This window comes from Triticum urartu, chromosome 1 (assembly GCF_003073215.2).
Source record: "Triticum urartu cultivar G1812 chromosome 1, Tu2.1, whole genome shotgun sequence".
Classification (NCBI taxonomy): domain Eukaryota; kingdom Viridiplantae; phylum Streptophyta; class Magnoliopsida; order Poales; family Poaceae; genus Triticum; species Triticum urartu.
The window spans coordinates 350,095,558-350,111,816 of record NC_053022.1 but is presented as its reverse complement, the minus strand read 5'-3'; the positions used below and the strand labels follow the sequence as shown (position 1 = coordinate 350,111,816).

Below are 16,259 nucleotides of genomic sequence, written 5' to 3'. Positions count from 1 at the left end.
TGGCATACACATCTGTGTCATCTTTACCTTCTTCAGGGGCATTGATCAACTTGGCCCACTCCATAATTGATGATTGATATCTTGTGCCTTCAGCCATCCAGACTATCTTGTCATCTGGGTAGAAATGGGCGGTTGAATAGAATTACATGACCATTTCATCGTTCCACTTTGTCAGCTTTTGACCAACAAAAGTGTCAACTCTGTTCATTCTGAAACTCTCATGAACTCCTGAAAAGTAATCCTCATTGTCATCAATGAATTCCCAATCAACCCATCTCATGTCACTTATTATGGGCTTCTTGTACAATAGAACCGTCTCATAGAAATCTTGATGCTTCTTGGTGTGAAATCTATAGTCCACATCAGTCCTTCTTCTTGTAGCATATGGATCAAACTGTCTCCAAAGTCTGAGACCTGGATCCTTTCTCAACTTCATATTCTCAGCCACTGGATGATTGTCATCATGATCTGGAATCTTTGGCTTCAACTTTTTGAGCACTTGGGGCTCTCCATCCTCTTGTATTTCAGGCACTGGGGCTTTGTTCTTCTCTGCAACTGAGATGTTTCTGGTGGATCTCTTGGGTGCAGTTGGTTTTGGAGCTTGAGCAGATGGCTTGGGAGTTGTCTTGGGCTTAGATGAAGCAGCCATAGTCTTCTTGACCCTTTCCTTTCTTTTCTTTCCTCCAGTAGCCTCTTCCTCTCCAGGTTGCATGGTTTCTAGAGTGGAGGCTCTGGCTTTAGACATGTGCTTCCTATGGGAAGGTGCCTTCTTGTGCATACCAGGCTTGATGGTAGCAGCAGTAGCTTGCTCTTTCTTGAGCACTTTCTTCTTTGAGGTCACTTCCTCATCTGCAACATAGTCCTCGTCTTCAGAATTTGAGGTTCTCTTCTTCCTTTGCCTAGTAGCAGCCTTAGGCAAATTGCTTGGTGTGTTTCTGCTTCCATCATCATAGCTGCTTGAGGGACTAGTGCCCTCACTGAGATTCACCTACTCCTCTGACCTTTTTTGACTATCACTGTTGTATGACATGGTTGAAACTGTCCCTGTGAATAGATAGGTATAGGTAGAGTGGATGAGCATCAGAGAGCACAACTGATTTTTCAAAAAGTTGAGACAAAAACTTAATTTTAGATTTCTACAGAAAGCATTTTGGAGGTACCGATATGACAAACTCGGTGACACCGTAGCAGCTTTAGAGTCTAAACATACAGTTCCGGTCAGACCCAAATGCAGTTCGGTGACTCCGAGATGCTAGGGTTTCACAGAGAATGTGAACTTGGTCACACCGATTTGTACACTTCAGTCAGACCGAGTAGTACATGTGCAATCGGTGAGACCGGTATCTTCAGATCAGTTGGTCCGAGATGAGTTCGGCGGAAACCTCTAAGTTTTAGCATCAAATCTATTCTAGAGGAAGTTTTAGGTGGATAGATTGATCTCAATCGTGGCTAGAAACATGACATTAATCTTTGTGCAGGAATCGGAGTTAAAGAATACACAAAGAGATCGAGTCTGTACCCTAACTCGATGACGAACTTGCTACGGCGACAATGGCGGAGTAGATTCCCGTTGATGGAGGCGAAGACCAGCGGCAGGGGGCATTGGCGACGACGGAGACGATCTGGAGACCAGGAGGAGCGCAGAGCTGGGTAGGCGCGGTTGGGAGTTTGAAGGGATTTCCAAAATTCAACCCTCGACATATATATACCTAGTCACTGTCAGTGTGACCGAGTGGAAAGACTCGGTGGCACCGAGATGCAGAATTGCAAGCGGTTACTGCAACTCGGTGAGACCGAACTGTTATAATCGGTTGCACCGAGGTGAAAACCTAGATCAAATCAATGATTTCGGTGGGATCGAAAGGAATAAATCGGTCAGACCGAGAACCATTAAGAGGTTTTGGAAGTTTAAGCCCTTGACGGATCGGTGGCTCCGAGTGCTCCTCACCCGAAGGGTCCGAAATCGACTTGATCAAACTTTGTGATGTAGCATGAATAGAGTTTGAGACGAGAAAAGCATAGATAGCTAGAGGGAGTACTTAGGCATTCTTGTCCATCCATTTGGCAAAAAGAAAAGCCAAACAATTCAAAGCAATAAATGGATGTCCTTGAATGGGAAAAAATATGCAACCAACATGATCACACAATAAGATAGCAAATGAAATATGTGGAAAAGCATGCACAAACACTCCATCATCTATCAAGCAATTGGCGATTACCAGGTCATCTATATATGAGTATATTGACTGAGGAGTCAAATGAGAACATTTGATTGTAGGTCATCGTTTAAGCACAAGTGGGGTTACCACTTTTACATAAAGCATTGTTGTGTTCACACCTTTAGAGTTGCTTTAGCTCAATTCTTCGAGCAAAGCTCCCCCTAGATGTGATATCCCCCCTAAGAGGGATGAACTAAACTTGGGTTTTGTCGATGATGACTTCATGTAGGTGTTGAAGATGTAGATACTCAATGTTGATGTAGATCATTTGGAGAAATCCATTGGAGTGAATTGCACTTTCAATACCTACATGGGTTAGTCCCACAAGGAACATACAAGGATATCCATAGACATATAGTGAAATACACATATGATGTTGTCCATGAAAGCATTAGGTTGCCTTGTTCCTTGTCTTAGCAACAAGAGGGTTTGTGACTCCTTGAACTAGTGCAAGATGTCAAAGTTGATTGCACTTGTCCTTGCCAAAATGAATATGAGTGAAGTATGTTGGCGGAGTCACCCTCAAGAACTCTCTAGTTCTTCTTCTTTGGGATCCACATTATCTTGATGGGCATCCTTGGAGTTGTAGTCGTACTTGATGAAGTAGAACTTGATGTAGTCTTGGGAACCCACTTGACCAAGGCCTTTGGAGCTTCTTCAAATGAATCGATCTCTTCTTGAAGCTTGTACTCGCCTTTTAGCTTGTGGTCTTGTGGTGGAAGATCATCTTGAGCTTGTGTTCCCTTGAAAGAAGTGGGATCATACTTCTCTTGTTGAGTAACAAACTTCGTCTTGGGGTATTGATCTTCTTCCCACTCAACTCGAATGGCATTGAACTTGCATTCAAAACCAACACCTTGATTCTTCCGGTGCCTTCCTTGCTTGTGTACAATTTCCTCAAATTGCTTACTTACAGCAAGGCTCTTGTAAACACCTTTCTCTATAATTCCCTTCAATAAGCTATTTTCTTACTCAAGTGTAACTTGGCTAATAGAATCATTAGTGGAATCAAGAGAACTACTAGAAGCAACAATATTGGATTTAACATGATTATTGTTACTACTAGAAGAAGAATCTTTCTTGCTCTTGTTGCTAGATTTTACTTGTGGCGTGTAAGTAGACAAGAGTAAACGCTTGGCAATGTAAGAAGAAATTTTCTTACAAAGATCATCATTGATTGCTTTTAAGAACCCATGCTCTTGCTCTAGATTGAGCTTCTCAAAGCGTAGCTTCTCATGAGTCTTTAAGAGCTCTCGATGATCCTCTAAGGTAGTTTCATGAGCTAACTTAAGAGTGTTTAGTTCTTTAGTTAGACGCTCAATCTCCTTTTTATCATTGTCATTCGTTTCATCTTGGTTAGCATGATTAATAGAAATGTCATCGTAGTTTTCATCACTAGAGTTGTCAACAAGTAAATCATCATCACCTAGCAAATCATCTTCGTCACTATTGAAATCAACATACTCAGGGTGTGATACCTTGGGGCCTTTAGCCATGAAGCATCTTCCAATCCCTTCATTTGGTGAGTCGAATATGTCGTAGGAGTTGGATGGCACAAGTGCAAGACCGGCAACACCTTCATCTTGAGTATATTCGGAGTCGGATTGATAACTTCTCTCGAAGTAGTTGTCGGAGTCGGAGCCAGATACCCATTCACCAACATGAGCTTGATGCCTTTGTCTTGTGTAGCTCTTTGATGACTTGTCCTTCCTTTCCGAATCCTTGTTTCTGCGAGAGGGTCTTCATTCATAACGATCATCTCTACTCCTTCTCTCTCTTGGTGGTGATTCCTCTCTTTTGCTTCTCCTTTTAGGTGAGTCTTCTCTTCTTTTGTAGGGAGCCGTACACTCACTAGGAGTGCAAGTGAGTGGGTCCCACCAACTATAACAAAAGAGTAGGGAGATAGTTTTTTTTACTTTTCTCTTTTTAACGAAAGGGCCCACGCGTGAGTGGCACAAACTAATGAGTTTCAATTTTACCCGATTGCTGGTTGCCGTTACCAGGGGCATTTTGGACAAAGATCACAGTCAATGGTCTTTGACTAGACGGAAATGACACAGAAGGGCATTCCTGCAAGGACACCTAAAGAATGAGGGGCATATTTGAGCACAATTGAAAAATAGGGGTATATCTGAGTAGCGGATTTGAGTTAATGGCTGAAATGTGAATGACCCATTTCGTTTTCCCACCCTACGAGATGCTTTTTCGGCCTACTCATATTTCAAACAAATTATGACATTGTCACTTTTAAGACAAATTTCCACATAACTATATCATTGCCTAAATAAAACCTCCCGCCAGCTTCGCACCGACGATAGAGAGAGTGTCGTTGCAAAGAAGAGGGAGCACGAACCACCATACTGCAATATATCGTGCTAGGGGGACACCTAGATAGAGAAAAGGGGGCCACAACCTCGTCTCTGCTGCGAAAACACCCAAGGGGAACATTACCCCAACCCCTGAGGCTTGGTCATTCGCCGTCGAAGTGATTAGCTGTTTGCAACACCACCACCACATAGTGCCTGAAGAACAACACCATTACCTTGACACTAACATGAAGTCAATATGATGTTCTAGGCAAACTACCCTAGTCCTCCATACAAAAGCATAATGAGGTCAATATAATGTTCTCATGTGCGGTTACGTTCTCTTTTCACGCAGTGATTTACTAGTAGGCGGGTACGTGCACAACTCGTGCAAGGTTCAATTGATGGATGCAAATCTTGCTTTCTTCAAACACAATACTTTGCATGTCTGGCTTTATTGAGTCTACTGCTGCAGCTATTCTATTTTGTATGTAAGGCTTCACATATTTAGAATGAGTATCTTGCTCTACAGCCAGCTTAAAAAAGTTTCACTAAGAGTTTCCAACTCTAGTTGATGAGATCAGTGCACATGCCACAAATGTTCACAAACTGTCCGTCAGTGCGTGTGTCGTGACTAGCTACACGCATAAATGGATACACATACACAAGTGAACTTTTCCAACATTGACACGTAGCGATGATTCTAGAAATTAGTAGTGCAAATCCACAATATTAAACCATTTGATGAACCCTAACAACAGATCACTTTTTTGTTACCTTGAAGTTCAAAAGCTTAAAACTCATATACCATATAATAGTATAGTTATAAACAATCATCCTGTCAGAAAAAACTCACCATACTTCACATGCGAGACTCGGTATTCTGCAGGGTGTAGGATAATATGAACAATTTCAAACGAATCACTCTCGCACATTGAAGAAAATCGCAATATCTTCAGCGATGCAGTCTAGGTTATGTATGCCTATGATTCTGCTGTGCCCCATCCTCCCTTGGTAGTAGAAAATATATGAAAACATAAAGTGTTATGATATTCAAATGGGTTAATCTCACAATTAGTGGCCAAAACATGTGAAATTTGGCAAAATTTAGCTGTTCGTCCTGGGTGCTCGTCTTCTCGAGCTCCGCTTCCAGAAAAACCCCACGACGACGGCTCGCAACAACCTAGAACCCTCTCCCTCCCCCCTCTCCGTCTCTTTCCGAGCAGCGACCGGAAGCGCACACGCCCGCCGGTGCACCCCATCAAGGAGCGCTTCCACAACGTCGCCGCCCGCCGGGATGGAGGCCGCGGCGGCGGCCTCCGACGAAACCCTAGCCGCCGTTTTCGCCCAGCTCAAGCCCCACACCATCGCCCTCCTGGACGTCCTCCGCAGCCGCTCCCCCGCCTCCAATTCCGCCGCCGCCTCCTCCCTCCGCGCCATGGGCGCCTTCCTCCGCTCCGTCCCTGCCCCCGCCTTGCAGCCCTGCTTCGAGTACGTATACGCCCGCTCCTCTTCCCCCGTACGCCCCGCTGCTTGAGGAAAATATGCTCTCCTTATATTGTATGCGTGTGTCTTTGATTTGTGATCTAATCTCGGTGCCCTGTCCTTCTATCTAGCTATACGGCGTTTCCATTGCTCATGCTCCTAGATGCAGCGGTGCAGTGCAGGAAGGAAGGCAAGGCAGCAGGGCAGGGTGTCGGGGAGCTTGTCATCACCGATGCCATCGCCGAAGGCGGGCTTGCTTGCCTTGAGTTGCTCCTCACCAAGTGCCGCCTCACCTCGCTCAATCAGGTGATTAATTCCGCTAACCCATGATTCTGCAGTGTAGTATAGTCTCTAGCAACCTAACTAGAACGTGTTAAGTAGCTGCTTACTAGAACTTGATTTTAGAAATTTATTTCTGAACTACTAACTATAGCCATATGGTACAAAGCATCTCCACACTTTTAAGCACACATTGAGTAGATCATGTGGGTTATTTTCTGTTGGTGAATCTACCAAGTTTTTCACACATGTTATATAGTTTTGTTTGGCATGCTAGATGGTCGCATTGCTGAAAAAGTTGACATCTGGGGCAATACTTTCACCTTCGGAGGCTTCTGAAGAATTCCGCCTAGGCATCATAAGATGCTTCAGAGCCATGATTCTGCAGCTGCAATCATGCTCGGATAAGTCCTGTTCGTGTAATCAAGCAACTGTATTACCTACGAGCCCAATCATTCTAAGTTCGGAAATTGGTAGTGTGGTTCACCCAAAGCATTCTGCAAAACCAGAGGAGTGCTTGCTTGCATTCCTCCGATCAGAAAATGCTTCACCTGCTGTCGGACATTGGCTTTCACTTCTTCTACAGGTATAGTGTTTATTCCTGAACATATGTATGGACACACTTCTTTTTGCTGTTACTTTTCTTTTTGTTTATATAGTGCCTTTGCCACCCAGTTATTCTTTATTTTCCCACAAAAACTATTCTATTATTTGTGCACACATGTTATGTAATAACCATGTGTTAGTAAGATGGAACTAATTTGGTTCATTTCATATGGAAGTCATCAGAATTTGAGGCATCAAGAGGTCACCGTGGCAGCGCAGGTGTTAGAAAGGAATCATTGCTCGCATTGCGTGTTCTTATTGCCAAGGTGAGATGTTCTGTGTGACAGCAGTGGCTTGCTAGATGAGATGCTTCTACTATCTTCAGTCAAAAATTCTTAATCGTTTATTAACTAAAACTCTGCCTTGCTAGTATTTAACCCCCCTCCCCTCACCTCCAAAAAAGACCCGCGACAAAAACATTATTTCATAAAAAGATAAAATTACAAGAAATGAGGAAATGTTACATGGTTAGCTGTCGCATTGACATATTACTCCAGGTAATGATTTTTACTCATTTGAAGCAAAAAGGAATGGGATATACAAGAGATACTTAAATATCCTAGATGATTTAAATACCGAGCGGCCAGCGGTACTCTGATTGCAACAATAAAAGTTGGTGTCATCTTTACGTTTGGCATACCTGTATCTTTCCTGTAGGCATGATTCCTCTTTGCATAGAAGCATGGTTGAATCGTCTTTAATTATTTTGAGCGTGGCTTCTGGTGAGATTTTTCTTAATTATGTTCACAATTTAGTAAAAGTTGTCTTTGTTGTTTAGGTAGGTTCTGCTGATGCACTTGCCTTTTTCCTTCCTGGTATCGTCAGTCGTCTTGGAAAGCTTCTCTACACATCTAAGACAATGATTAGCGGCGCTGCTGGGAGTGCTTTGAGCATTGAGCAAGCCATTCTTGGATTGACTGACGCTTTGATGATAGTCCTATGTGACAAGGAAAATTTCAGTGCACTTGATATTCCTAGTGACAGTAGTTCTGCCCAATGTTCTGGTGGCAGTGGTTCTAGTGACCATGTATTGCTGAAGCTTCGCCAGTTGCCAACCAAAACGTTTTCTGAACAGACAGGCAATTCTGAAACTACAGAAGACACTACCTCTGATGTCAGTAATAACTCTGCTGATAGAAGAGCACTGCATGTAAAACGCACAAGAAAATGGCTCGAGGAAACAGCAACTAATGTTGGCAAATTGTTTACGGAGACATTTCCACATGTATATTTACCTCCCTCCCCACTGCGCGTTATTTTATAAATTAGCATCCTTCTAAGTCATTTTAATACTCTATCCTTCTTGCAGCTTTCTGTTCACTCATCTGAGAAAGTAAGGAGGTCGGTGGTTATTGGTGTAAGGGGGCTGTTGTCTAGTTGCAGCCTCACATTAATGAGAAGCAAGATGTTACTTGTGGTAAGTTTGTAAATTCTTATTTTTCGACTTGTGGAAAGCAGAAGAAAATGTTAGTTATGCAGTTGCTCACATGGTCTACAACTTTGCCATCAATATGCAGCATGTCTTTTATGCTTTGAAATTCATTCACTATGCATTCATACTTTTGGCCCAGCCATCCTGCAAAAAGGAAAGAGGAAAATCTTTGGCTCAGCCAGCATCTCCACATACTTGGCTGGAAGCTCTATTAACTTCTAACTCCACATCGTTAATTGCAGGAGTGCTTATGTGTTCTAGCATGTGATGATGCGGCAACTGTGTCTGAGGCTGCACAAGATTCTCTTGATTGTCTTTTCTTGAAGGGTCAACATTTTCTATCAGGAAATGAGGTTTCTGATATATTTACCAGGTTTGTGTTATTTTTTCTTGAAACAACACAGTTTACATTGTGAGAAAGTTCTCAACTTTTTTGCATGTAAGACAGGCTGCTTGAAAAGTTACCGCAAGTGGTACTTGGAAGCGAGGAGATCACTGCCCTTTCTCATGCCAGGAAACTGTTGGCTCTAACTTTCTATGCCGGCCCTCAGTTTCTGATAAATCACCTTCATCGCTCTCCTGTAAGTAACTTACAATTCCTTTCTTTAGATCAACAACTCTTCAGTTGACTTTTGACTTGATTTTTATTGCACTGGCAGGTTGTTGCTGCTCGCTTCTTCGATTGTTTGGGTTTATGCATTAGTCATAGCTCACAGTTTTCTGGTTCCATGGACAAGCTGATTGTATCAAAGCCACTATCTGTTGGATATCTGTATTCAGTTGCTGAGTTAAAGAATGGAGCCTATGTTAATGATGCAAGTCACAGTTCTCACTCTCAGTATGCAACGTCTTCATCTGCAGGCCCAAAAATATCTGTTATTGGGGACAATGGTTTGCCAAATGCAATAAATGGTACAGTTGAATATGAGCTCCCCCATGTACCTTCATGGTTTGTTCATGCAAGTAGCCAGAGGCTATACTCCGCTCTGGCAGGAATCATAAGGCTGGTTGGTCTTTCAACAGTTTCAGGTAATTTGTCAACTACTTTGAATGCTTGCCATACTTATGATTTTGGAGCTGTCCTGTTTGTTGCCTTTTACAGCGATGCAATTTATTACACTGAAATTTTGACCTGTTATGTTCTGTTGCTTGTGATGATGATAGGGCAAGGAACCAGTGCATCTTTATCTGTTTTTGTTGATATTCTACTCAATCAGTTCCGGAGGTTAAGCACTGAGCTGCGCGCTGAAGACACTCACAGATATGGTGTGCAGAGGTGGTACATGAAGAGTGATTCTGGACAAAAACTGCGCCAGGCAAGCTCTGCTGTTTGCATGCTCAATGAGCTCATATATGGTCTGTCAGATCAGTCTCTCTCTGTGTGTTTGCAATTATTCAACAAGAGTTCAGCACAAGTGGTAAGGGTACCTGGTCAAAATGACCACTTAACTTCAAGTGGTCTAAATAGCGGAGTAAGAGAAGTTTGGAAGATAAGTGAGCGAATGGACACTAAAGACGATATTATTCACTGTATTGGTAGTATACTACATGAGTATATGTCTCCGGAAGTGTGGGATCTTCCAACAGAACAGAACTCTGAGCTATGCCTAGCAGAACTTAATGTTCCAATGCATTTCTTCCGTGATACAACTGCACTACAACAAGTAAGTATGCATTGCTGCAATTCTTCAATAGTTTTTTAAAGTATTTTTTTTTTCTTGTTCCAGTTTTAACTGTATTTCAACTTTTGTTCTTCTCCATCAGGTAATGCTTGACGGGATTGGGGTCTTTGGTATTATTCTTGGTCAAGATTTTGCACAGAGTGGGTTTATGCACTCTTCACTTTATCTTCTACTCCGGAAACTTATCAGCTCAAGTGCACAAATTAGAATTGCGTCAGATGCTGTCTTAAGAACACTTGCTGCCGCTGGTGGTTACTCTACGGTAATTGATGACTGTAGTTCATGTAAAATTCTTTTACTGTCATAATTGGAATTAGCGTTTATGTTTTTCTTCCTGTGCAGGTTGGCCAATTCGTTGTGGCGAATGCAGATTACATTGTCGACTCTCTTTGCAGACAATTGCGCCATCTAGACCTCAACCCCCACGTCCCTGATATTCTCGCTTCCATGCTGTGTTACATTGGTGCTTCTCGTGACATTTTACCATTTTTGGAAGAACCGGTATGATAGGGATGGTTATTAATCTTCCCCATTTCATCTTTTTACATGGTGAAGTGCTTTTGTACCCTCATATAACAAGCTGCCTTGTAAAGCATCAGTTGCCAATTAGTCAAACCAATTGCACTTTATGGCTTTCGAAGTTCGAGCACTTACCCTTCTGAGATCACTTCCCTTTTTTTATTATACCAAGAGGATATGATGATGCATGAGGAAGTAAAGGACAAATGATGCCCTTTGTCCAAAACGAAACATGATTATTTTTGAAGTTTTGAAGCCAGTTTCATATGTTAATTTTTATTGCAATACATGTAATATTTACAGATGCGGGCAGTTTCTTCAGAGCTGGAGGTTCTTGGTAGGCATGATCATCCCCATCTAACTGTTCCATTTCTGAAGGTATTATGATATACAATTACAAAATTTGATATCATGTGATGGCCGCTTGATTGTTCTACTAAATGGGCATTCACTTATAGCGTGTGTGCATGGTGCTGGCTGGGATTTCAAATTTCAGTTACTGGTTTTACCATTTTAACTATCACGTGCTATTGGCAAGGTTTTATTGTATATCTGTTAAGGCTATTCATCAACGGTTTTCCAAACCCGTTCAAACAGTGCACGCAGTGCATGCAGTTGATCTGTGCAGATGATGGTGTCTTTTGGCACTGGCCTGGTTTTGTGCACTGTTTTGACCCAGCGGGTCAATGCACAGACATAGGCACATAGCTTTCGCGCCTGTCTTATATCTTGGATGAGGGTTTGATAGTCTACCTATGGTTTGTGCCATGTTGATTATTGAGTATGCAAGCTAAGAGTGCAGTGACAATAGTACATAGATAGATACATTGTCTGTTCTGATTGGCCTACCATCTAATTTGTTATGAGGCGATCGTGGTTCAATGGTCAAATAAAGTGTGGTACAAAGCGACTAGTAGTGCTATTTTGTCTGTATTAGCATCCAAGTGGTGAAGTTAGTTGGAAAACGACATCTCTATGTTTTTTCTTCTGATAAAATATATGCACATGTGTTTGAACTGGTGAAGTCTACACATTTTGTACAGAACTCTGTACAATTAAAGCCCAATTGTTGATTTGTCTCTGATTCTCTTGTATTAATGTTGTGCTCATTGGTGCATTCAGAATTCTGGACCACCTACCTGTTATTCATCTCTTTCTCTGGTCATGTTTTGCTTGTGCACTAATACATGTTTCACTGAGCAAGTTCTTCCTTTCTTTATTTTTTGGGTTTCTCTAGGCAGTCTTTGAGATCGCCAAGGCATGTACTCATGAATCTATTAGCTTACCAGATGAGGTGCAATCATTTTCTGTGAAGGTCAGATCAGAGCATCAAGCAGTTGAAAGTTTGATAGAGAAGAGAAGAGAAACCAGCGTAATGCCTGGTAATGCTCGACAGGACCCAGATTTAGAGTTCATTTATTCATGAAGTCTTATTCACATAGTTGCTTTCTCATAACCTGTTTTGTGATTGCATCAGGTACAATGGATGTTGATCCCCAGTCTGATTTTCTGAGCTTGGAATATTGGGAGGATTTACTTTGCAATCTAAATGATATGAGAAAATACAGGAGAATAGTTGCATCTCTGGCTGGGTCTTGCTTATCAGCTGCCACCCCACTTCTCTCCTCAACCAAGGAAGCAGCATGTCTTGTGGCCCTAGACATCGTGGAGGTATTTCTTTCTGTCTGCTAATTATGCAACAGTGCATTGTGATAAAGCGCAAGTTCTAATCCCATTTCATAGGATATTTCACTTGCGGGGTCATTTATAGGTTTCTTTATTTTACCTGCTTTGCTGACCATTTTGTTTTGGCAATAGCTTTTGGCCATCTTTTGGCATCCTTCATACTGGTCTTCTGTCTGGTACAATAACTTGAGCTAGCTATTGTCTATTCTGTATCTCGAGGAATGCAAATTCTACAGTATAAAACCGGGGAGGAGGTTTCCTATAATGTGGTTGTGTACTTGTATGTCGCATATGGCTGTTTTCATTTCCTTTCGGTGTTAATAGTACTAACTAAGCTATTACATCACCCCATTTAACAGCTTTAGCAAACCTGATACCTTGCTTTACTTGGCAGCATAGCTCTTAGATATCATTCTGTTGTGACTTAATGTTGAATAAAGTAAAAATTTCAGCCATTCATTGACAAACACCGGTTACTTCATCCTGACAATTAAGTTCTCTGGCATTTCTTGTCACAGTAAAATTGTTCTTTGCCATCTGCAGAATGCTGTTGCATCTATTGCCAAGGTTGAGGACGCGTATAAGTGTGAAATTGAAATCAAAGCTGTTATCAAGGAGGCAGTTCAGCAATTGTCCTTGGATGAACTTCTTGATGATATGGACACTGCTGAAGATGTTGATGAGAATAGACTACTCCCAGCTATGAACAAACTATGGCCATACCTGGTTATCTGTCTTAAGAACAAGATCTCAATGGTGCAGTTTCTTCACATCTGATATTTTTGCATCGTGTAAATTACTGTTCTCTTGGTACTTGCTTCTTTGGTTTTCTAGAATAAATGCTTACATGAAATGTTTACCTTTTAGCTTCCTAAATTATATCACACTTCAGTGGTAATATTTCATTTCTCACCATCATGAAATCATGGTGTACTTCTATACATCATCCAATCAATGAGCCACATATTCTACTGACTAGAATCAGATATAGCGCGTTGTGGTTGCCCGTGTCACATCTAAGTTCAGCATCTTCTTGTACCATTTGCGTTCTTGGATCCAAAGGGCTTCCTACAGCTACTTTGGAATCCAAATATTAAGTGTGAATATGATCAAACCCAAATTTCATTCCAATATTGCACATGTTACTTGTCATCATCCAGTAACCTCTCTTCTGAAGTGACACCTACTCTTTTTGTATCCTGTTTGATGACCTGCTGTATTTTGGTTGGTCCATCTATAATCCCACTCCTCTATGAGATCAACTTTGCTTTTGAAGTAAAACTGACCACGACTATATTCTGAAGAACATGTGCCACCAGATTTTTTATCTGTGCTCCAGAGGATATGTGTTGATTCTTAATGCAGATGAATAGTTCATATTATTTACATACGTGAACAATATGGCCCGAACATCACCCCAGTTCAATGAATGATGTTGTACTTGCACCCATTTAACTTAGAGCAACATTACCTCTTTTTTTTGCCTTCATTGAATGCTAGAGTTCATCTACAATTTGGTAGTCATGGAACATATGCTCTCCAACTGACCAAAACATAAAATTCCAATTCACTGCATGAAATAATCTGCAATATTGGTTTGTACGTTTAGTACCTACTCCCTCCGTTCCTAAATATAAGTCTTTTTAGACATTTCAAATGGAATACAACATACGGATGTATGTGGACATATTTTAGAGTGTAGATCCACTCATTTTACTCTGTATGTAGTCACTTGTTGGAATCTCTAGAAAGACTTACATTTGGGAACGGAGGGAGTAGTACAGAATTTGTTGGCTTGGATATGGAATCTCTGATCACCTACTTAGATTTCAAATTTACTTTTGGCACGATAATATTGAGTCTATGAGCTGCTAGACTGGATACATTTCAGTTACCCGTTTCTCTGTTTCCAGTCTTACTGTAAAATATGTGAGTTATATATGATATCTACTCTCACTGGAATAAGGTTTTTGCAGCCTATTGTCAGAAGATGCACAGAAGTTTTAGGCAGAACCATTCAAATATCTGGTGGTAATTTTTTTGTACGCCGGTTTCATAAGGATGGATACATTATTTGGAGGTTGCTGGCCTTGTCTCCATTCCGACGGAAAACACTGTCATCAATGGATGAAAAAGCAATTATTTTACCATATAGGAATACCTCACTTACCTCAGAGGAACCTATGGCTGAGATATCCAGCCAAAAGATTCAGATTGCAGTCTTGGACATGATCACTGAAATATCTTCCCACAAAAGGAGTGCTATTGCATTGGAAAGTGTGTTGAAGAAGATCTGTGGCCTTGTGGTAGGGATTGCTTATAGTGGTTTGATAGGTCTGCGAGAAGCTGCTATAAGGGCATTGACTGGACTTGCCTGTATGGATGCTGACCTCGTGTGGCTTCTTCTGGCAGATGTGTATCATTCACTGAACCAAAGGGATATGCCCTTACCACCTATTCAAGATCTGGTGGAGTTATGTGATCTTTTGCCCCCTCCAATGTCCTCTAGAGAGTACCTCTTTGTGCAGTATGGTGGTGAGGGTGTTAGATATGATATAGATCCTTCATCTGTGCATGAGGTGTTCAAAAGGATGCAGGACACAGTTTTCAAATGATAGCAGGCAAACCACAAAGCTTTGTCAGTTGGATTCTTGTCTTGTGAATTTACTGTTAGTGCATTTATATATTTGAAAGGTCTACCATGTATCCTAGGTGTGTTGAATCCATGGTGCGTTATCTACGCATTGGAGAGGACATTGTGTCTCTCTCATGCTGAGGTTAGTCATGAAAGTTCTCTTCGCCACTAACAGAGGTTCACCTTTTTCTCTGTAATTGCATGCAAATAAAGGTTTCTTAAATGATTAAATTTGGAAAGCACCTGGTTGAACAAGAGAACAGAAAATATCAAAGGTTAACACTCATTATGTGTCTTAGCACCATGGAAACTGTTACTTAATAAATCAGGGGGGAACTCCTTCAACTAAAATGAAGTATTATGGAAACTGTTTAAGAGCTAGATTATATTTTCCGATGTGTTTTCACTTGAATTTGGAGTCACAGATTGGTGCTTAGTGAAATAGTTCCATCGCTACTTCCAAACATCTTATACTTCTGCTGCTGGACTGCTGGCACTTGTGGTTTCTTGCTAAACATGAACACATCAATGTTAGAGGAATAACACACCTAAAAGTTGTTGGGAGAAAGAGGATATATTTATATAACATAATTCCATGTTATTTTCCCCATATCTGAATGGTACCTGTTAAGGTTAGTCACAGGCACGCTTATCATGTTGGAGATGGTATGCTTTCTATATAATTGAATCTACAGTGTTGATGTTATGTTTTCCGGTGGTCTAGACATGAACAACAGAAATGAATTATGGATGGCCACTTCCCTCACAGTATATGCGTTTGAGCCAGTGCATCTGTACGTGATGGGTAACCTTGTTTTTAATGCAGAAACCATGATGATGAAGAGTGAACTCAACTACAAGGAAACTTTCTTGTTGTGTAAGCAGACGAAAAATGTGATCTGAGTTATGTATGCGATGTGGGCTGCCGTTTTTGTATCTTCAAGTCAACCGATAAAAGGAGGCAACCACTTGAGGACTTAGAATTGTTGTACCATAACAACAGTACAAGGCGACGCCATTTTCGTCCACAGTTTTTTTCACAGGGAAATGCCTCTGCTCTGTAATCATCTAGTCTACTAGAGAGAAAAGGTGGAGATTACAGGCTTCTGTTTTTTTTAGAATGTTCTCTAGGAGATGGTTATATCTGCCTGATACACATCTTATTTGCTGAGAAGCGTTGTGTTGCTGCCATATTCTCAGTTCTGTATTTGAAGCATGACAGGTGTCAGTTAATGTAGATGTACTGCCATTTTCTCAGTTCTGTATTTGAAGCGTGACAGGTCTCAATTGTTAATGTAGATGTACCATAAGCAAGCTCTCGTATGGAAAGAGCAGTTGATCGCTTGAGTTTGATTCCCTTGCATTTTTGTAATGAAATTCTGGTTCCAAGCACAGCCCAGAGTTGTGTGA

The 16,259-nt window shown here is 41.3% G+C and overlaps 1 protein-coding gene across 4 annotated transcripts; it reads left to right on the top strand.

Annotated features, from left to right (window-relative positions):
- The first annotated feature begins 5,649 nt into the window (after positions 1–5,649).
- LOC125511311 lies at positions 5,650–16,196 on the top strand. 4 transcript variants are annotated; one of them, XM_048676659.1, is made up of 18 exons: positions 5,650–6,016; positions 6,142–6,316; positions 6,567–6,875; positions 7,079–7,161; positions 7,721–8,120; positions 8,205–8,312; positions 8,570–8,700; positions 8,776–8,908; positions 8,987–9,356; positions 9,492–9,991; positions 10,092–10,271; positions 10,352–10,510; positions 10,832–10,906; positions 11,766–11,910; positions 12,006–12,199; positions 12,758–12,970; positions 14,191–14,991; positions 15,676–16,196. In XM_048676659.1, exons 1-17 carry the CDS (start codon positions 5,823–5,825, stop codon positions 14,827–14,829), a joined length of 4,008 nt encoding a protein of 1,335 aa, XP_048532616.1. In that variant the 5' UTR covers positions 5,650–5,822; the 3' UTR covers positions 14,830–14,991; positions 15,676–16,196. The 4 variants fall into 4 exon arrangements, with proteins under 4 accessions (XP_048532616.1, XP_048532608.1, XP_048532625.1 ...); XM_048676651.1 differs by having other exon boundaries at positions 7,072–7,161; positions 7,674–8,120; XM_048676668.1 differs by having other exon boundaries at positions 5,875–6,016; positions 6,180–6,316; positions 6,549–6,875; positions 7,072–7,161; positions 7,674–8,120.
- Positions 16,197–16,259: the final 63 nt, after the last annotated feature.

Excerpts from the sequence above, each read along its gene's own strand:
- LOC125511311 (XM_048676651.1), top strand. The coding sequence starts at position 5,823 with ATGGAGGCCGCGGCGGCGGCCTCCGACGAAACCCTAGCCGCCGTTTTC. Across the intron at positions 9,357-9,491 it reads TGGTCTTTCAACAGTTTCAG|GGCAAGGAACCAGTGCATCT; the intron begins GTAATTTGTCAA and ends TGATGATGATAG. Across the intron at positions 10,907-11,765 it reads TAACTGTTCCATTTCTGAAG|GCAGTCTTTGAGATCGCCAA; the intron begins GTATTATGATAT and ends GGGTTTCTCTAG.